Source organism: Cydia splendana, chromosome 1 (genome assembly GCF_910591565.1).
Source record: "Cydia splendana chromosome 1, ilCydSple1.2, whole genome shotgun sequence".
NCBI classification, from domain to species: domain Eukaryota; kingdom Metazoa; phylum Arthropoda; class Insecta; order Lepidoptera; family Tortricidae; genus Cydia; species Cydia splendana.
This window is the reverse complement of record NC_085960.1, coordinates 34230121-34252918: the sequence shown is the minus strand read 5'-3', so window position 1 is coordinate 34252918 and position 22798 is coordinate 34230121. Positions and strand designations below refer to the sequence as shown.

Below are 22798 nucleotides of genomic sequence, written 5' to 3'. Positions count from 1 at the left end.
TGAACTAACCGTCTTGTTGTTGAAAGTTTTGCACACTAGGGATGTTACTTGGTCGAGACACAACACTCATACCTACTTACCTAATTTACGCGATTAAGTCCCGTTTTTGTAAATAACTAGGTACTAAGTAAAAATGTTTCCTTCAATAAGCAATCAAATATACCAATAAAATACTTCAATGAAAAATACTTCTACTCGATTGACTCTGCTTCATTTTTTAATGAACCCGTAAAACAAATGCCACCGTAACTTTTTATGAGCCATCAACTTTATTTGACTTTTAGATCCGTGGATATTTTTTATCGCAGAAGATTGAGGAAGTGATAGATTTCAGTTTATTGGGTCAAGTTTGTTGTTGTCTTGTTTGCTGCCCCTAAAGTATATAAATAACAAACGGAACTATTACTAAGCCTCCGCTGTCCGTCTGTCCGTCGCGTCTTATGGCCCGTAACAAGTAAACTTACTTTTGATGACGCCATCGCCATCTCGTGTTAAAACTTTTTTATTTTTACCTTCTCTATGGAATTATGATTACTCACGCTAAACCGGGCCTTGCCCGGGCCGAGGCGTCCAATATGTCATTTTCTATGACGGCTAATCGGTGATCACGTGGTGCTTAGAAAGTCAAGCGCCAGAAGCTCCGGCCCGGCCCCGGCCTGGTCTAGCCTGAATCATCCTTAACTAGGTAGGTGACGCTTTTAAAAACGAATATGCCTAAAATAATTTGGATCTACTTTTGTGTGTCATGGACAGCGGTTTTTTATCGAACTTTACGTTTACTTGTCATAAATAGCAGTAAGGTGTCAGTTTTCATATGTCCAAAATTAATCTATATATTTATCAAGCAGATGCGTCTGCATACGGTATTTTAATAAGGGAAAGGTAAAATGTTAAAATACACCGCTTCGGACAGGATTCGAAATTGCGACCTTTTGGAACACCGGTCCAATCGCTCGTAACCAAGTGATTTTCATCTTTCCTTCATTTTGTCTATGTCGGCGGCCGATCGTAAGATCAGGCATATCGTGAAATTCCTAGGCATATCGTGAAACGTGAAAATCTTTGACTCCTTCCCTGAGTCGACGGAGCCCCGCTACGCGGGGCTCCTATTTCTGGGCAGTTTGCCCTTCGAGCATCTGAAGCAACCTAACGAACCTAATTGAGTTAACGTGACTATCGTCAAAACATTACACAGGAACATTACGATCTGCCTGATTATACGATCGGCCGCCGACATCTACACGCCTTGGGCCACTTGCACCATTCACTAACCCGGGGTTAACCGGTTAAACCTGGAGTTACCATGGTCAGTACAATTTTACACTGGGTTAACGGTTTAACCGGTTCCCCGGGTTAGTGAGATGGTGCAAGTGGCGCTTAGAGAGGCGCATACACAGACAAAAGTGACAAAACATCCTCCAGACTGAGCATAGTCGCGCTACCCCCTCTGCCACGCATACGGTAATTTTACTCCATGTTCGAGTCGAAAGTGTCTTTGTGTGACGTCCGTGAACTCGTTCGTCGTTTGAACGGACCAATCACGGCACGGGACTTCGCTCACCTCGTCCCGCGCACCTCCGCATTTTTGGCAGCATCGGTTGCATGAAATAATTGCTCTAAACTCGGTCTAGAGGATTCCTAGTCTATGGGCGCATAGCATCCTCTACTGTAAGAATTCCATCTTAACAGTAACGGCACTGGAATCTCAAGTGAGCATTCACCAGTACCTAGGTACCTAATAATGACGTAGAAACTTGGACGTAGATAGTAGATATCGCAATTTACAACAATGATGAAGCATGTTTACTATATGTACGCGGTGTTGTGTCGTAATTGTAGGTCTTCACTATTTGTCAGACTCTGTTTGATAGTAACCACAGGTCTAGTACAAGATTGCTTGTCAAATATCAAAAGTGCGAAGAAAATCTGGATGGTATCAAGTGTCATTAGGAAGTAATAAATTATTTTCTTTTGCAATTCCAAGATCCATTCATCATATCTCGTGAATAGGCAGCTTTTAGTATTTTCCACGTTTTCACACTTTATTAATGAATTCATTCATAATTTTTCCACGCAATTTCGCAGCTCACTGTACATTCACGCGGCCGTTAGCGGCCGCTATGAAGCTCAAAAGTGGTCACATTTTTTAATTTGTAGTCTGCCTCTTTCGCAATCATGCTCATATACGTGATGGCATCCCTTTTGCACACTTCAGTTAACATTAAACGTAATAAGTCTCATTCTATATCTGTGATAGTAACAAATTGTTTTGACGCTTCATAAAGACTTAGCGCCACTTACACCAACCCACAAACCCGGGGTTAACCGGTTAAACCGTTAACACAGTCATAATTGTACTGGTAACAATGGTAACTCCAGGCTTAACCGGTTAACCCCGGGTTAGTGAATGGTGCAAGTGGCCCTTTAGTATTTTCCTGGTTAGAGTGGTTAGTACACTTCCCTATTGTACCACTTTACCAGTCTATTTTGTCTGAAATAAAACCATTAATTTTTTTCGAGGAAACATAGAACATTTAATGTTGTTGTTTAGGCGATACACCTTGAAATTAATTAACATTTAACGGTACCGTCTCAAGGTGTCGCGGGTCAAAGGGCAGCTCCAAACAACTAGCTGCCAGGTGAATGACTCGCGCGTGATGGCTTCAACGAACATTGAGGCCAATTCTGACTTACATTATGACTCCAAAATGATATCTAAATGATGTCAGTTGCCCTCGCGTCGCGCCAATACATGGTACGGACAAGTACAGCAAAATTTAGATATAATTTTGATGTCACGTAGTAAATTTGAATTGGTCTCATGGCTTGAACAAATATTCTCCATTTGTGTCATGATAGCGGCAAATATGTTTGTGCAATTAACATGGTGATGAGTAGAACCTCAATGGCATTAACTAAATCTCGAGGGAAACTACAAAACATTCGTTTTAACGAGTTTTCATCATCATCATGTTACATTTTAGAGAGGTTTTTAAGTTTGTCTTATAGAGATTTCGAGTTACAGAGGTAATACGAGTTACGAGTTCGTATTAGTAAAAAGGTTATTACAGTACATATGGCCCTTTAAATTTTCGACATAGTTACGTAATGTGCTTATTATAGCACCGGTGTCGTAATGTAGCACCAGATGTACTGTAAAGGTAATTATTAAACCAACGCGTAAAGTACAGTTTCGAGTTTTCATAAATTTCATATATTTTTCTTTCCTTCTATTCCGTTAGGTACCACCGAACAAAGTCTATGAAGAATGGTGACTGAATCGAAATAAAAATCTTGGGACACTTTTTTCTCTTATTAGGATCAAAAGAGCTCGTGGTTCTGAGTAGAAATAACATAAGATTTTTAAAATCTTAATAAAAATAATATGAATTATTAACTGAAATAAATGTCATATACTAAGAAAAAGTGACCAAGGCCTCCAGTGCTCCAGGCTGGATTCGAACCAGGGTCCTCTGCTATCGCGGCAGGTGGCTGTGCCATTCGGCCACCGGGCCACAGCGGCATAGGTCGAATTTTTCCAAGTATATGCACTGAAGGCTTATGGCGCCCCCTATATTTTCTGAAAATAATTTAATTTAATAGTAAAAATAATATGGCCTAAATAATATATATAGTAGGTACGTATTTGTAGATATCTAGTAATTATCCTCTACCCTAAACGGTAATCTAGGCTTAGAATTACGTTTTCGTGAAAGGTGATTTAGGATTTAAGCCATCTTCGGTATCCAGGGTCTGAAAGGTTCGGTAGAGAATGATAATAGTGCCAAAGCAAATCTATTTAGATTTTTTACAGTTCCTAATCCTACTTATGAATATGTATAGATGGATTTATCTTACGGTCGCAAGGGTAGTAAAGCCGAACGGGAGGCATTCGAAATTTAGAAATCCAACTTGATATAAGGGCTCGTGGTTCAATTTTAGAATCTTTCGCTTGCTCGGGTATCAATCATATTAGCACGAGCGTGACGAGCAGTTAAACAACAACTTTGCCTCCTTGTAAAACAAATAACTATTATAGCTTCGTTGGTTAGTGGTTACTTTTCATCCCTTATCTGTTCCAAGCCAACTGGATTTTAATTAAAAACCTCGTGGGTATTTCATCAAAGTCGATTTTTTTACTATAAATCTTAAAAACAGAAGGTCATTGATTGCAAGATTTCTTGAAAGGTTGAATATACTTTTTCTTCTGAAATGTACAATTAATTTATTTATCATTAGTGCTAAAAGACATTGAAATACTCAGCTCATGGGAGTCTAGTTCCGCTTGGCAACTAATCCCAAGAATTAGCGTAGGCACCAGTTTTTACGAAAGCTGATGTTTTCCTTCACCGAAAACCGACTGATAAATATCAAAGGTATTTCGTAAATAAATTCCGAAAAACTTACTGGTACGAGTACGAGCTGGACTTTGAGCCAGCGACCTCCGGATTGAAAGTGGCACGCTCTTACCGCTAGGCCACAGGCCACAGGCGTTTTTTTTGTAATACTATACTAATGATGTAATCAAAATTAGCAGGCTGGTTTAACGAAGAAATTGTCTTATCGAGGTTTAGCTTACCGTTCCAAAGTACAATATTAATCGTATGTAACTCGCTATCACACGAACCCCGGATTTACATAAGTGATTGCCGTCGTACATTCTAATCGTAGGTTTTGTATGCAAATCTGATAAATTATTAGCAATTTAAAGTTTCAAACGATCATTAAAATTTAGATGGTTGGTTTTGAATTTAAATCATCCGAATATATACATTTTGGTTATTTATAAAATATATGTACCTATATGTTTGCAAAGCTTCGATTTAATAAGTAAGTCTGGAATAATAAAGTTTGTAATTTAAATTTAAGTTAAATAGAATCTTACGCATAAAAAGTCTTTAATTTTACGTAGGTCGGTAATATGATATTTGAATAAGCTAAACGGCTAAACTAAAAAATATACCTACATATATTTACGAAACAGCGCTGACGCCAAGCCAAAGTTTTCATTATGGAATTCTTTCGAAAACAACTTGTTGAAGTCATCATCATAATCAAGTAGGTATTACAGATTTATAGCAATTTTATACTAATAATAAACTTTTATACCAAACACTAAAACGCTTCAAAGCACAAGATATAAGGAAGGGAAAAGTAAACATTCAGAAATTGAAATATTACTCCTACCGAAATACAAAGAAAAATAATGATTCTCGTGAACATTTTCCGGACAAAACCAATATTTTTATGAACGTTTTATTACCTGAACATCCCGCTTTTATCTTTAATGATTACAACCATTTTGATGTTTATAATAGGACTGATAGTTTTGTATATTTTACCATCTGTTTTTGAAATGAATTATCCCATCAAAAACAATGGGTCAAATTTGATTAAGATTTCTTTTTTTTTTTCATAAGATTTCGATTTAATTTGGTAGGTGGCTAGAGTTTCTCAATCTGTACAATATACTTGTGTAGCTAAACGGAAAATTATATACATCTTTTCGGGACAACTAGTGATTTCGCCCAAAATGAGGAACTCTTCAAACCAGCTAAATTTTATCCAAAATAGCAATCGGCCCGAATGTGACAATAGGAGCAAAGTTCAATATTATTTAATTTACCGACAAAGTAAATGAGATCTACTTAAATGTGCGCCAATTTGTATAGACTATAGATCATCAGATTAAAGAGATAACTTCATACAATTCCACAGCTGGACGCCGAATTTCAACTTTCTAGGCCGTGAAAGTCGAAATGGGTTAGGTCTTTGAACTAAAAGGGTTGGCTCGTATTTCATTACTTACTATATTGAAATTGAAATTATATCAATACTAATACTTCAAGTCTTTTATTGGCATAGTTTCTGAAGCCTTTTCTTACATTAATAAATATAGGTACCTAAATCAATAATATTATTTCAAACTGCTTTCAGTCTTCCGAATTCAGGATATTAGTTAAAACCGTTTTTAAACTATTAAATTAGTACAATGTCGGTTTAACTCCTAAACATGGCATCGTTGCGCTTATACAATAAAATAGCTGGTGATATAGCCACAGAACAAATGAATAATGTATTCCGTGGATATAGCCAAGGGATCTGCAGATCAAAATTTCAAACCAAAAAGATGTCCTCAGACTTATTGAGATAAAAGGTAAAAACACTCGCGGCGCGCCATATCTTTTATTGCCCTCTAATTTCTTGGCTTTACGCCCCCTCTTAACTAAGTATAATTGAATTTCGGTGTAACTTCTTACTGAACTTAGCTTCCGTGCAAGGGTCTTGGCTCAGAGCCAACAAATAGACAAAAATGGCTAAATTGGTTGACCAATCCGCTTACCTTGAAGGCGTTTCTGAATTTATTGGACATGATGTTGTAGAGGAAGGGGTTGATGGCCGTCGACAGGAAATACAGCACCCCCGACAGGAACGTCAACACGATGTACACCTGCGGACATAACGTTTTCTTAGAAAAAAGGGGTTAAATAAATACATCCTTATTTTTTTATTTGCCTTATAACGATCTTAAAAAATACACTTATAATAATACAAAATCATATATTATAGACTAATTTTTTAAAGAAGACATAAATTAATAAATATTAAATATAGGACAATTTTACACAAAGCGACCTTCCACAGTAGTAAGCCCAATACGGCTTATGTTGTGAGTACTAGAAGAGGATATATATAATATAATACCTATATAGATAGATGATAAGATGAAAGACATGCAGACAAACATACATTGGACGCTAAAATATAAATATAAGTATATTGTGCCCTATAAAGTTAAATTAAGTTAAATTTTCACTATTATTATTATTACACATACCCTGTTAATATTATAAGTATCAAAATATGTATAATTATACGATTACAGGTCGTGTCAAAACCAAATGTAGACCATTTCAAATTGTCTGATTCGGCCTTTCATACACGGATAAATTCGCAGGCAGAGATTATTATTATTAAGCAAATACAACAGTACTCAATCGCGAATTAAATTAACTAGGAAATTACGTCCGACGTTCATTAATTAAGCAAATTACTAAATTGACTTTAACGACTACCTTCAGGTCCTTTTAATATGCGCGAGTGTCCTGTTCTCATTAATAATATTTCTTGTCGCAAGACAAGATGTAATTTTGTTTAAGGATGGAAATGTTGTGTTTTAACTATTCTTCACCACTTACTCGTAGATGGTTGGCAGTCCGCAACTGGGCTTTTCTCCAGAAACTTCCTGCCTCGCGCAGCGCAACTGTGTTCTCCATCGTATTTTCTCGGCAACGTTCGTATTTGTCATGCTACTTCAGTCAATCTCAGTACTTCTCGTACCGAGACTGACTGAAATCGCAAAACACGTTTGTACGTTTCCATGAAAATACGATGGAAAATAATTATGCAATACAAACTGTACCTAGCCAGAGGTATGTCCGGATCCGGAATCCGGACCAATAAATACGACCTTGTTATCTTAATTATTCCTTTTATGTATCTTTGCAATGTTTTAATATGTATCTTTATGTGTTATCAGATCTGTCGTGGCATCACCGAATGGGCTCTACGGAAGACCAGCGCTGGCTTTATAGCTAGCATTATGCTGAGTTGGGTCCATTTCGTGATGCAAACTTATTGATGTCTTATTTCCTTGCTGTTGTTGTCTGTACATGTTTTGTGAACGTCACGAATAAATATCTCATATCTTTTATTATCTTTTATCTTCAAACTTTCAAGAGAGTACTTCCTATCTTAAATGCCGGCAACGCACTTGCAACCTTTCTGGCGTTGTAGGTATCTATGGGCGACGGCAATTACTTACCATGATGCGATTCGTCTGCTCGCTTCCTCCTATTTCATAACAAAAATTGTCTACTACAGCTTGTCCCAAGGAACATACCTAATATATCTATACGGATTAAAAGATTACCATGGTTTGCAGGCTAAGGGTGGTATTCCACCTGACCAATTTCTTTATCCAATGTGTATTTGCATCTCACATTTTGCTTACTCCACGAGGCAATGGCCGATGGGGTCGAAAAGTGCTCGAGTGGAGACCACGGACTAGCAAGCGCAGCGTAGGACGTCCACCCACAAGATGGACAGACGACCTTGTTAAGGCCGCCGGAGGACGCTGGATGCGGGTCGCTTCCAACCGGTACGAAAAGAGGTCCAAGAGGGAGGCCTATGTTCAGCAGTGGACGTCTTATGGTTGAGATGATGATGATGATGATGATGACGAGGCACATTGGACCAAGATACTGGACTGGTGCAATGCCAACCTAAGATTAGCATTGACGTATTATATTTAAGGACAGGCCTTACGGACACTAAAAATGGTACTAGTCCAGCGGTGTCACTCACGAATTCGAGCCAATCGTGCAGCCTAACGCATCTATACATATATATAGGTCAATGAAGATTAAGCTTTAAAAACATCCTATTTAAATATACGGAGGTCCCAAAGCCATAAATATGTTTATAGGACTGAGATCTAAAACTTGACCTCGATAAACTTATTACGATAGGACGAAAGCTTTTGATATAAGAAATACCAGTCTCTAAGTATATTTGATACTGAGTATATCGAGACATTCCTTTAATATTAAAAATTTAATATTGCCGATAACAGCGATACTATTAGATTAGTGATGTCATCGGGCTATTAAAATACAATGTTGAATTCCATAACTTCTCATAAGCGGCGGTGAGGAAGGAAGATCCAGGAAGGAGCGACGGTGGCCGAGTGGATCTGATGTCCGACTTTCAATGTGGATTGAAAGTCAGATGTCTGATCCACTTGACCACCTCGCTCCTTCGTGGAATTTACTCCCTTCTTCTTGGAACTTATGTGCAAATATCATTTGATATTTGATATTTACTAGCAATTGCTTTTCGCAGAAAGAAATCATCTTGAGGTATAGTTGTTTTTTAGGGTTCCGTACCCAAAGGGTAAAACGGGACCCTATTACTAAGACTCCGCTGTCCGTCCGTCCGTCCGTCCGTCCGTCCGTTCGTCCGTTCGTCCGTTCGTCCGTTCGTCCGTCCGTCTGTCACCAGGCTGTATCTCACGAACCGTGATAGACAGTTGAAATTTGCACAGATGATGTATTTATGTTGCCGCTATAACAACAAATACTAAAAACAGAATAAAATAAAGATTTAAGTGGGGCTCCCAATCCCATACAACAAACGTGATTTTTGACCGAAGTTAAGCAACGTCGGGCGGGGTCAGTACTTCGATGGGTGACCTTTCTTTTTTTGCCGTTTTTTGCATTATGGTACGGAGCCCTTTGTGTGCGAGTCCGACTCGCACTTGCCCGGTTTTTTTTTTAAGCTGACCGTTAAATATCAACTATAACTGAACTATTTCCAATAAGACCTATAGTTTCCGTGCTAGTTTAGAAGGTCAGATCAGATTACAGTCGCTTTTGTAAAAAAAACTATTAGGTCGGTAATTGAAGCGGAGCTTAGGATCATTTAGGCCTTAGGGCGTCCGCTAGCTGGCTACCGCTCTAGGCGAGTGAGGGGGTTAACGAAAATTAATATGAGCAATGTTAACTGGCGCGGACGCTTGAGATGGATTTTACATACAAGTACAATGGCATCAGCGAGCTTGCGCCCGCTCCGTGCACCCGCGTCAGCTAGCGGACGTTCTTAAGAAAACGTTAAAGATTACGAGAAAAGAAAGAGGTTGAATTTCGCTCACTCGATGGAAATGTATTATTTTAGACTGCCAATATCCTTTGATCAAAGTAGGTACACTGCGTATAATGAAAATATTGTAACAGTTAAGAGCTCACTTTTGAACCTGCATTTGACAGTTCATTTCAGTAACATGAAAGAAACATCAATTTCGAAATAAAATTTCCTGGCAACACTGTATTTTCATTTTTCAAACTACAATAGAATGTTCTACGCATTGTCAAATTCTATTCGACGCAAAAAAAATTTTAACGGTTGCGCTACTGTTATTGACGTGTCAAGTTCTTGACGGGTATCTAATAATATTATTTACTCCATTGCCCAAAGTTACGTTTTTCGAGCGTGGTTTATGTTATGTTAAATCTATAGTAAACACCCATGTAATAGAATTCGCACCGATATTGAGACGTAAACATTTCGTCGGGTGAGAATACGTTTGTGCCATACGCCACTTACCTGGTTTTCAGGAGAGCGAAAAGAAGCAAAAAAAAAATATTTATCGGAAAGTTTTACATTTAGGAAATATTGAACGTATATATCATTTAGGCATATATGTTTACTATTTATAGTACCAAACAAATATTGTGAATACAGTGGTAATCATGAAATAAAAGCATTTTTATTTTTGCCATATCCGTTTTTGATGACTAAATGTTAAACGTATAATGTATGATATGACATGGATATGACACAAAAGTTGTGGATATGTCACACTTTTGTTATCATTTTCTGTTGACAAAGTGTAATTATCCTATAGTAAATTGCGGATATGGCACAACATTTTTCAAAAATTGTTTTTTTCAAAAACCGATTAGTGTCAATTATAGCATATTTTTTGTTATTTTAGGAATCATTAAAAAACAATTTTCTCAAAAATGGATATGGCGCAAACGTATACTCAGCCGACGATTTAAGTAACACAAATTAAACTTATATAAGTTTACGTACGCGTTTTTGCGAAGGGGATTTAATTATTATGAAATATCAAAGGATCTATTTCTCAATTGCTCAAAAGTTAACTGGTAGAGGGATCCCTTACAATGATAAGTTCGCTTTTGTGAGAATGTCCTGTATTATCCTCTAGCGGCCTACAATACAAGAAAAATTGACAGAGATTGGCTGTCTTTAAATCAATGGTATTAGAAAAATTCAATTTGATTCGTTTTCAAATTGAACGAAAGAAAAACAACTCTATTCCATTTAGCAATGATTTCAATTTAACAGGGGTTAATTTGTACCAGTATTAGGACAGTGGGACACTGGATGATATATGTCTTTCCTTATATTATTTTATACAACAAAGTATTTTACGTCACCCTAGGCCCGTAAGTGGGATTTTCTTCTCGCGTCCTGGCCAAGGCAAGACGTAAAACTTTAGACAAACCACGGGCGGTAATTCACCTCCCTAGGTATGTAATGTACTATTACTACTACTACTATTATTTGTACCTAAATTTAACAAAACAAACGCTTGCACTCTGTCCAGTGTATCTAATAAATCTAATAATGTATAAACGCGAAGTTTATTAGCAGTAATAATAATAATTTTATGGGAAACATATTTTTCTGTCATAATCCGGAAAATTTACCGCTTCGGGTAAGATCCATTAATACACTCAAACCGTTTCGTCTACCTACTCAAAATTTTATATACATTTCTGTGTATTTTAATTGCTTTGTTATCCTTCTAAGTTTTATATCAATTAATATAATTTATGAAAATACGTTTTAACTTGTTTTTTTTTTTTAAAGTTCAGTTCGGGCGCAACAATATTCGCCAATGAGCGGACCGGAGCTCGCCTTAACACAGTGTCACGAGATTTTTCTCTGTAAGAAGACATTTATTGCTCGCAGATGCTGGAATGTTATCTATTTTATAATACATATATTATGACAACATGATATTAAATTATGCTTAAGAGGGACTTAATCGCCTCGGGTCGCGTTAGGTACGTCGGAGGTAAATCTCAAAACTTAATTACACGCGATTAAGTCCCGTTTCATAATTTAATAATGTGTAAATATCGTGAAACTTAAAATCAGTATGATAACATGTAGGTAATTAGACGCCAAATTTTAAAGAGCTAATCAAAGCTAGAATTTATTTGCAACAAAATATAACAGATATGACGTATACGAAGTCATATCTAGAATATACTGTTACAAAGGCATAGCATATTATATACCTAGGGCATTAACGTAAAAATGTCTCATATCACATTTAATTGGCTACTTTCCTACTAGTCAAATCAGCTTCTATTTTAGAACTGTCAAAACGATTTGCTAATATGGAATTTATATGAAAACGTGAGTGACGTCACAGTCAACTCACCTACTTTTTAAACTTCCATCCGATTTATTAAATAGAAATTGTGTTTAAAAATAACTGCTATCTATGTTTTTCTAATAACGATCTGGTGCTTATTTCGTGTACGGTGTGAAATAATTTATTTTAAGTACCCAATAAGGTAGAGGAAAGTACCCAATTGTTGGCCGAGGCAAAGCGGAGGTGGATAAACATGCGATCTGGCTTTCTTCTTTACTTCCCCAGGTGTATATACTATATTTCTGTTCGACACAGCAATATCATCATTCGCGTGCGATAGAGATAGGAAATGGCGTGTCAAAGTACGACATTCTTTGTGGTTACCGTCCTTATTTTAGTTTCATGAAGCGTTATTCTCAGTAAAGGATGGGACCCAGACCGGTGTCTTATCAAAGGGGCCATTAAATCATTGTCATAACGTTATTATTACATGTCTTCGGGAAATGGGCTCCGTGATTTATCTGATGGCCTGAAATAGCCAGTTTTGGAACCATTGTTGCCCACTGGACGTTAGTAAGTTTAGTAACTAAACTAATAAATATGTAGGTACATTAATTAATAAAATAGAATAAATAATTAGGTATAGTCTGACAAAAAAGAGTAGAAATTAAAAAGTGGCAATACTGTAGTGTCGTCCCTTTTAAATCAATTTATACATATAAGAAAACGGGATGACACTACAGTATGGCCACTTTTTAATTTCTACTCTTTTTTGTTTAGTTACTTGATTTTAAGGTACCAAAATTAAATTTTTCAGTTTGTTTCTTCAATATGAAAAAAAATTAAGTACCTATCGACACTACCACGCATAAACATAAAACAAAAATCCCGTTTCAGAAATGCTGCAGTACTCGCAGCCAAATGTACAAATTGTTTGTTTACTTTTATTTAAATACCTAAAAATGCAGACTATTATGTATCAGCAAGCATATTGGATTAATGAAATATTGCTCCGTTCCCAAATTCAGAGGCTTACCTTTGTGCCCCCTAAATTTCAATTTTAAAAGTAATCCCGTACTTACAGAGCCAATCGCCCAAACCGATCCCCAATATGTCGCGGTATTACCCAATTGTTGTTGACAAAAAACTGCGGCCCGCTATTTGGAGGGTTATTTGGTTGCGGCCCGCATTACCATAAAATTGCTCTTAGCACGAACTTAGACCACAGATTATATAGCGCTAATAGATACGCCACTCTTTGTTATAGATTCCTGTAACATTCCTACCTCGGTTTGACGGGAGCAATTTTGTTTGACACTTAAATAGTGCGAGAATAGGTGAAACTTATTATAGTTTGATGTCGATAACATTATGACGTAAGACAATATCGTTATGTAATTATCAAATATTAGAATCGCTTTTACAATAAAATTAACTAAATACTGTTTTATTTTTTTGTAATTTTATTTTTTGTCAGAATGACTGAACTCAATGTTAAATGTCAGATATTTGCAGATGCAATAAAAATCAATCAAAGAGGTATGCAAATCTTATACCTTTAAACGAGCAATTCTTGTATGTGTATATTTATTTATATATTTCTGGGATCTCGGAAACGGCTCTAACGATTACGATAAAATTTGCTATATGGGGGTTTTCGGGGGCGAAAAATCGGTCTAACTAGGTCTTATCTCTGTGAAAACGCGTATTTCTAGTTAGTATATCTTTTCCGAGCAAAGTTCGGTCTCCCAGATATTAAATAATAAAAGAACTAACACTCTTCATAAATATTATTTACTTTAAGGATGAGTTACATTTGTCATAATGATTTAGAAATTATACTTGTTATCGATATAAATAACACTGGAGTCTATAAATCACTAGCACTGGTTCGTTTTTGCCCTCGAAAGATCGGGCTATATCTATTCAAGTAAGTTCTGTATTTATAAAGACCGGCATATCTGCTCTACAATTATCGGTAATGCAATCTGTGGCCAGACTAAATCTGTCACGGAAGAGGACGAGGGTTGGTCATATAAGAACACGTCTATACACTCTTAAATGGCTATTTGGGCTTCACTGGGAACACTATTACTCCGCGATATAGACAGAGGGGATACATTAATTATCACCACACCAGCTCGTATATATAATATATCTCTTTAATAATCAAAAACTGAAGAGAAAATTGCATTTTGTCCACAAGAGCGGCAAAGTAAGTTTATATTCATTTTTATTATTTTCCTTTTCTTGGTAGTAGGTAGAGTTAGACCAAGATAAGTCTGCAATGATTTTGATAGCACACGCAGCGCAAGTTTTATTTATACCTACGTCATATTTACATAGAAGTTACCAGGGTATTACAACTACTGCAAGATAATTCAGATAATTCAGAATATTCAGACACACTTGTAATATTGTTAATGAATAAAAAATAAATAAATAAAAATGTATCGTTGTCGCTAAAGAATCTATAAAATTTTAATAACAAAACTTCCGTGAGACACAGACATATTACATATTTTAAAATCGGGTCACTCACGTATTTTAAGTCGAAAAACGCTTTTAAGTGAAACATGTCGAGCGTTTTTCGACTTAAAATACGTGAGTGACCCGTTTTTAATATATTTAATAAATCTATAAAATTGTTCATGGATTTATTCCGAATCCGATTTGCGCTATAAGTCTGCCCACTAGACAGTAGGTCAAGGAAAACGCTTTTTAGGGTTCCGTAGTCAACTAGGAACTATTGTAGTATCGCCATGTCCATCTTTTTAGCACGTAATATGGCTATTATTGGAAGCAATATTGTCATATTAATTGCAAAGATAGAAATATTGAATAAGTTTTATAAATACAGTCTGGTAAACTGATTTGTCAGAAAGTTATCCACATATTAAGCTAAATAAATATAAGTAATACATTATAAAACATTATCATTTCATTTCATTTACAATAAAAATCTAAACCTATCAATATATTTTTCAATCATTAATTTATGTTTATAAGCGTTTCTTTCAGCAAAAGATGTTTGAAATGTTTACACATGTAAAAATAAAATGGCTGCTCAATATTTTAATATTGGTTTCCTTACTTTGTGGATTGAATTTCAACCTACACAGTAAATAACATTCCGGAGATAGAAGAAAATGGAAAACTAATAAAATGGCGGCCATGAGAATGCATGACATTCTATAGGCGCCCGACAAAAACGTGTCTCGATAAAAAAATATTTATACGTTTTCGCATTCTGTATAAAACGTGGCTGCTAAAAACAAACGGAATAAAATGCAAGTAAATAAGTTTTTGCCAAATATTTAATTTTTGATGCGAGCTTTTATCGCTGACTGTACTTTTTTACCACGGGCAACTAATACTCATCGAGACAACCTCAAACACAATTAGGTTGAGTTGTATAATCACAGATTTCCATCTCCTGTCTCTGTCATTAGATCAGCTCGATGGTACCATAATATTGCATTAGGTACGCACTCTTAGAAAGTATGATCTAGGTCTCTGAGAACATCATTAAAGCTTATTAAATTCTACACCATAAAGTTATGCAGTATCATTGTGGATAAAATGAACCTAGAGAAAAAACGCTTGATTAAGCGAAGTTTAACATTACTCTATTTCCAGGGACGAAATAATTGTTTCGCAAATCGCGTTTTTAATCTAAAATCTATCTACTCTACCTAGTGTCTGCATAAAGGTTTTTTTTTATATAGGAGGCAAACGAACAGACAAATCGCCTGTTGATAAGCAATTACCGACGCCCATGGACACCTGCAACACCAGAGGGTTTACAAGTGCGTTGCCAGCCTTTAAGATGGGAGTACGCTCTTTTCTATAAGATTTGAAGGTCGCATCGGTCCGGATATACCGCGGCCCGCGGGCGATAGTTCATTCCTCAGATTGTGGTAAATTGGTAATATCACAAATACACTGTAGATAGCTGACGGAATAAATATAAAAATAAAGATAGTTTATTTTTAGAGTAGGCATATTACAATGCGCTTATGAACGTCAATGCTCGCGAGAACCCAACGCCGCCTACGCCGGCTCTAACCCTTACACCACTGATCGAGAAGATTCAAATCCCTCCTCAATTGGAGGAGGGTATCCCAATACGGGACCGGCTAGAAACTCGGCAGGACACATCTTTTCAAAACATTACATCAAAATTAAAGACGTTTCTTACCAGATAGAAAGTGTCCGTGGGATGCTCCAGACTCTTCCCGTAGATGGCGAGCAGCCTCTGCACGTGGAACGGAGCCCAGCATACGAAGAACGACAGCGCCACCGCCACTGGAGAACAAAATATCGGAATTAGAGGAGCATGAATTTTTAGAAGGATGCCTACCGTTTCTACTTCCCGAGAGATAAAAAAAATGTGTCTAATAAACCTGCATTATATTGTACCGCAGAAATTTCCAAATGACGAAATTAAATACTGTACCGCGTGTAAAAAGGCACTTTATACAAAAAGTGCCCGCTTTATGACGTCACATCACAAACGGCTGCGCCAGGTGGTAGCCAAAAGAATCATGAAAAATAATATCTTTACAAAAAAAAAATTGAGTTAATTTCGTGTATGTCTCTGAATTAGCGATAAATGGGCTATAACTAATAAAAATTTGATGCAAAGAATCAATTCACAATAATTTTACATTTTTTGAGAAAAAAAAAATTACGATTTTTTATGTGTGGAATCAAAATTTACCTAAATTAATAAATTATTTATAAAAGTATGTTCAAATCACAGATCTAGAATGACTATTGACAGATCTAGAAAGATTATTGTTATTGATTTTTGATTTTTGACGTAGGCAATCTTGTACATTCTAGACCCGTGGTTAAGACGGATAATAATTTTTGATTGCCGCCTTGACCTATATGTACATACAAATTGGATTGGATATGGGGGATAGATGGCGCTCGCGTCACGTAAACAATAAGCTCCGTGTTTTATATGTGATAAAAATAGTTTATATGAACAAAAACGATAAAAACTAGACTTGACGTGTGACAAACAATAAGTGGCGACTATGGAATTATTATCTCAGTGCAGTATAACTATTAAGTGGTGAAAAAATACTACAACAATCCTTAGGACCGGTTAGATTGATTACACGTTATTTAACCAATAAGTGCTCAATGGACGAGGATCTGTACGTATTTAAATGTGATTATAAACCGAACTTAAGAAAAATCAAAACATACAAGTGACAAATAATACGTAAAAACTATAATAAAGTGACCGTTTCAATATTTAAAATGACATGAACTTTGAACCCTCGGTTAACTCCGTCAGAACGAGTACGCCACCGTATCATTCCTATTCCTACCGACCATTGCCGATCTACCACGAAAGCACAATACTGTCGGCTGATTAGCAATCCGAATTTCGCCTACTTCGTTCAAGTCGCCTTAGTGGTGTGAAATGTGTTATGTCTGTTAAGCGGCGAAACCAGGTTCGAGCCCAGCCTGACTGTTGACTTTTTGTATTTTTTATTTCTACATTTTTTTTTTTTTTTTTTTTGTTTTATAATATTATTAATTTGGTGATATTTTTAATAGACTATTTAATAAGATGGAATGTTTTAAATGCAAGAAAACAATAAAACCTAAGGACTGTTTCTTCAACTGCAAAAATTGTAAAAATTTCTTTGACCTGACGTGTACAAACGTGACAAAAGCTCGTTTTAACTTGATGACAAATGATAATAAAAATAATTGGAAATGCTCATCTTGTGTACGACCAAAAAGCGCTTCCAGCGTCCCGCAGCCATCTAAATTAACCAGCACGCCAAAAATATTAGCGGAATCTGGCACCTCATCAGAAATGGCAGAGCAAAACAACACTACGCCAGAAAGAAACGTTACGCATAGGAAACGAGCCGCATGTACTGACAATACCACTACACCACAAGATGAAGTATCCCAACAAATGTGCAAAATGCCTCTTAGATCTCCTTCCTGTGAAAATTTGTCAATAATTTCAAACGACAGCGAAGATAAGATAAACTCTACTTTGAAAGATAGTACGTTTCATAGTCCTAGTAGCCTTCCAAATATGTCTACTTTGGACAATTCTCGAATTGTAGCATTGAAAGTACAAGTAGAAGAATTGAGCACTGAGTTATCGTGTGCTCATGAGGAAGTTGCCAGGTTAAACATAGAGAATAGTGAACAACAACAACAAATTGATAAGCTTAATAAGAGAATTAGTGTATTAATGCTGCTAAACAAAGACCCTGTAAGGAATACCACACCGACAAAAAATACTAGTCATAGCCCAATAATACAAAATGTACACACCGAGGATAACATGCAAATTTATGAATTAAAAATCAAAAATCTAGAGAGTGAAATAGAAACATTAAATAACAAAATAAAAACGCTCCAAATTAAACTCAGCAAGGCTCTTACATCAAATACTGTTTATAAACGGAAATCAGACGCATTGGCAAACCGAGAAGTGACTCTTTCTCGTATCCAACACTCTACTAAGGCATTGCAAAAAACTTTAAGTCAATTAGAGCGGCATGTAAATATAACTGTAGCAGAAAAAAGTAGTTTAGACTTATCAGGAAAGCCTGCCTTACCCAGAGAAACTCATTCAACACAAGCGATACCAGAAAAGACAACGATGAACTGCAAAATTAACAATGCAAAAAATCCAAGTAAACCAAGATTATTGCTTTTATCGGACTTTCATGGAGCTGATCTTCTACTACCTTTGTCGAAAATTCGTAAGAACGATTATGACTTCACGGCTGACATCATTCAATACGGGACTACTAAGCGTGTACTACTAAACATAGAAGAGAAAATTAAGGACTTTAAGAAAAGCGATTGTTTGGTAATTATGTGTGGAGGGAGCGATTATAACATCACTCCGTTAAATAGAATTATAGATACATTAGAAACTACTATAAAAAAGTGTTCTCATACAAATATTGTTGTCTGTGATATAGTACATAGTTTAAATAATTATGCCGAGGACTATAATAATTTTGTTACTAGGTTCAATGTTATGTTACATAAACAATTAGCGAAATTCACCCATGTATGGCTCGAAACTCCTAATAGTGTATATTTTGGGGCAAGGGACTATGATGCAAAAGGATATAAACTAAATTATAGAGGGAAATATAAATTAGCTCAAAATATAAATAATGTTCTTATTAGTGTTAACAAAACATTCTATAATCAGTTAAATTTTTTATGTGCAGCAGACCATCCTCCCAACTATCAGTTAATAGACCAGCACAAATTTTAAAAAATAATCTTATTGTATACAACCATATTAATGTATTGCACCAAAACATCAATGGTATTTTAAATAAGTCTAATCTGTTAAGTGTGCACATAGAAGAGCTAAAGGATAAGGACACTCAGGTTGATGTTATATGTGTCACGGAACACAACATGCAACAAGGTGATGAAACTCATTTGGCTATTCCTAATTTTAAGCTTGCAGCGTTTTACTCGAGAAATAATAGAAACGGTGGATCCTGCATTCTAGTTAGAAATATTCATAAATACCAAATGTTAAATGAATTGAATAATATTTCAATACCAAACGTAATGGAGTGCGCGGGAGTAGAATTAATTGACCACAAATTAATTATCATTAGTATATATAGGGTTCCAAGAATCAATAGTCACACTTTCGACATATTTTTTAATAAATTGGACCTGATATTGAATAAAATGTGCTTTACAGGAAAGAAAATCGTACTATGTGGTGATTTTAATATTGATATCCTCAAAAGAACACCGCAATCCATAAAATTTAAAAACTTGTTGTCATCCTATAATTTAAGATTAGAAATATCTGTGCCTACTAGATTATCCAGCAATACTTGTATTGATAATATTATACACAATGTGCGAGGAAGTGCAGGTGAGGTGATTGACTTTGCCCTCTCGGACCATACAGCTCAACTGTTGAAATGCCCGGTTAAAAAAAAACATGTATTCTTGCTTATTGGTTTAAGAAGCAGCGTGATTTAAGCCAGGAAAACATTAATAAGTTTAGAAATCGTCTATTAGAGTTAAAATTTAATGATGTTTATTTGGCTACTAATCCAAATGAAGCATACAACTGTTTTGAAGATCAATTCAAATTACTTTACAAATTGTGCTTTCCTATTAAAAAAGTTAAAGTTACTTCAACGTCAAAACCTAAATGGATTACCAAAGGAATAAAGAGTTGTTGTAAGCGTAAACGCCAATTACTTTGGAAATATAGATTATCGAAAGATAAACTACACGATAAAATAATTTTTCAAAATTACTCAAAGCGCCTGAAAAAAATTATTAAACTTACCCAGAAAGCACAAAATAACTACTTTATTACACAATCGAATAATAAAACAAAGGCATCATGGAACGTTATAAATAAACACAAATCTAAACAACCGATGGAAAATATTCAACAGGTAATATTTAATGACAAAACTATAAGATCACCGGAAAAAATTGCGCAAGCGTTTAATCAGTACTTTATTGGCCAAACTCTTAGTAAGTCAAAACAACAGAATCACATACAATCAACGCAAAAAAATAATATTGCGAGTGCTAAAAATGATAACTATAATTATATGAATACGATGACATGCAATTTACCTAATTCTATATTTATGAAGCCCACAAATTCCCATGACATTAAAATGATAATTAATTCTTTAAAAAACAGTAACAGTACGGGCTACGACGGAATTAGTACAAAAGTAGTAAAGGCAGTATCCTGTATAATTTCACCTTTGATCAGTCATATTACTAATTTATGTATAGAAAAGGGAGAATTCCCGGAAAGATTAAAAATAGGTATTGTTAAACCGCTTTTTAAAAAAGGCGATAAGGAAGATTTAGCCAGCTATAGACCAGTTGCACTGCTTTCCATTTTTTCAAAAATTATAGAAAAAGTAATTCATAACTCCATTTACGGATATTTTGAAAAGAATAACTTATTCACGCAAGAACAAATGGGATTTCGTAAAGGTAAGTCTATTAATATGGCTATTTTTGACCTTATGCGAGTAATAGTAACAAATGTTGACAAGAGAGTTCCGGTATCAGCACTTTACATGGATATGTCGAAAGCTTTCGATTTTGTAGATCATAGAATATTGCTAGATAAATTATATAAATATGGAGTTAGAGGTAATGTGCATAATTTGATTAAGTCTTACTTGGTTAATCGAAAGCAGTTAACTCAAATAAATAGACTATGCGTTGAAACGAAAACTGAGGTCACTTATTCATCGGAAGTTAGACAAATTCATTATGGCGTACCTCAGGGAAGCGTTTTAGGCCCTTTATTGTTTATTATTTATATAAATGATTTGCCAAAAGCCATCGAGCATCCAATGGTACTCTTTGCTGATGACAGCACCATAATGTTCACTTGTAAAGATCCAGAAACATATGAAACTGAAATATCCAAGACATTAGAGTCAGTAATAAACTGGTTAACTAGCAATAATTTAAAAATCAATTTAGAAAAAACTAAAATAATGACATTTAAACAAAGGCGAAATGATAAATGTAGTTTAAATATTTCATATAAGGGGCAACAAATTGAGAAAACGGATGTGACAAAATTTTTAGGAATAAGCTTAGATCATAAATTGACATGGAGAAATCAAATAGACATTATATGTAAGAAACTGCATCAATTTTCATATGTTTTATATAATTTAAGAAAGATTGTTAGTGAACCAGTTGTTTTGACGGCATATCAAGCCTATGTAACATCAACACTAAGGTATGGCATTATATTTTGGGCAAACTCAGTTGACAGAGAAGTAGCGTTTAAAGCGCAAAAAAGATGCATTAGATCATTGTGTGGAATTCAGCAACTGGGTTCATGTAAACCATATTTTAAAAAATTAGGACTATTAACTCTACCTTGTTTGTATATTTTCGAAATTGTAATTTTTGTTAAAAGTAATCCCCACTTATTTCAACAGTTTAAGAGTATACGTCTTAGGAACAGAATAAATTCAATGCCTTCCAAAACAGCATTATATAGGAAAAGTATATTTGGAATGGCCCCACAAATTTTTAATAAAATACCGAATGAATTAAGAAATTTGGAGGATATGACAAGTTTTAAAAGTAAAGTTTTTAAATATTTAGTTGACAAAACATATTATAGTGTAAGCGAATTTTTGTTAGACTATAATTAATGGTAACTGTGCACAGCATGTAGTCACAGTCCATTAATGACAAAAAATTGTACGCCTTATGGCACAACATAGTGATACAACAGTAATACTATAAGATCTGTACTTATGTACTATTCATACCTATGTTGGACAAATAAACGATTTTGTATTTTGTATTTTGTATTTTTTATATTTTGGTTCAAATACCTAACTACCTACTTTATTCTGATTTTTTGAGAAGGAAATAGACCGAAATCATGGCAGAATCGAAGTTTTTTGTATTCACACATCATCGCCAACTCACCTTTACCCATAAAATGTGATTGGATTGCACTGGGTCTCTCTTTTACACACACATAAACTCAAAAGGAACGACAACGCGTCACTTTGTAAATTTTCTTCCACATTGACCCCTTTTAATAATACTTTTTACTGTAGATAAGATATTCATGCATACCTACAAGTTAAAATGTTTGGAGCATCAGACAGCTCTGTAAACTGTAGAATTTTTTTTTCAATAACTTGATCGACGAACAAACAAAAAATATAATATAAGGTACGTAGGGTAAGTGTGACATAAGGATAGTGTGGCTGCCTGCCTTCACATTGGGGCCTGGTTACACATTGATTTGTGTTTATTGCG

General features: G+C 35.3%; 1 protein-coding gene and 1 long non-coding RNA gene across 3 annotated transcripts in view; both read right to left on the bottom strand.

Moving 5' to 3' along the window:
- LOC134794132 (uncharacterized) overlaps positions 1-22798 on the bottom strand; it is a 331004-nt gene that overhangs the window by 125220 nt on the left and 182986 nt on the right. The gene's annotated exons all lie outside the window — the stretch shown is intronic.
- Positions 1-22798, bottom strand: part of LOC134794097 (pyrokinin-1 receptor-like) — a 95720-nt gene that overhangs the window by 43096 nt on the left and 29826 nt on the right. For both annotated transcript variants that reach the window (XM_063765797.1, XM_063765806.1), the window contains exons 3-4: positions 16176-16282; positions 6344-6451 (exon numbers count right to left, since the gene is read on the bottom strand). In XM_063765797.1, coding sequence (XP_063621867.1) covers positions 6344-6451; positions 16176-16282 — 215 coding nt within the window. The remainder of the gene's footprint in view (positions 1-6343; positions 6452-16175; positions 16283-22798) is intronic.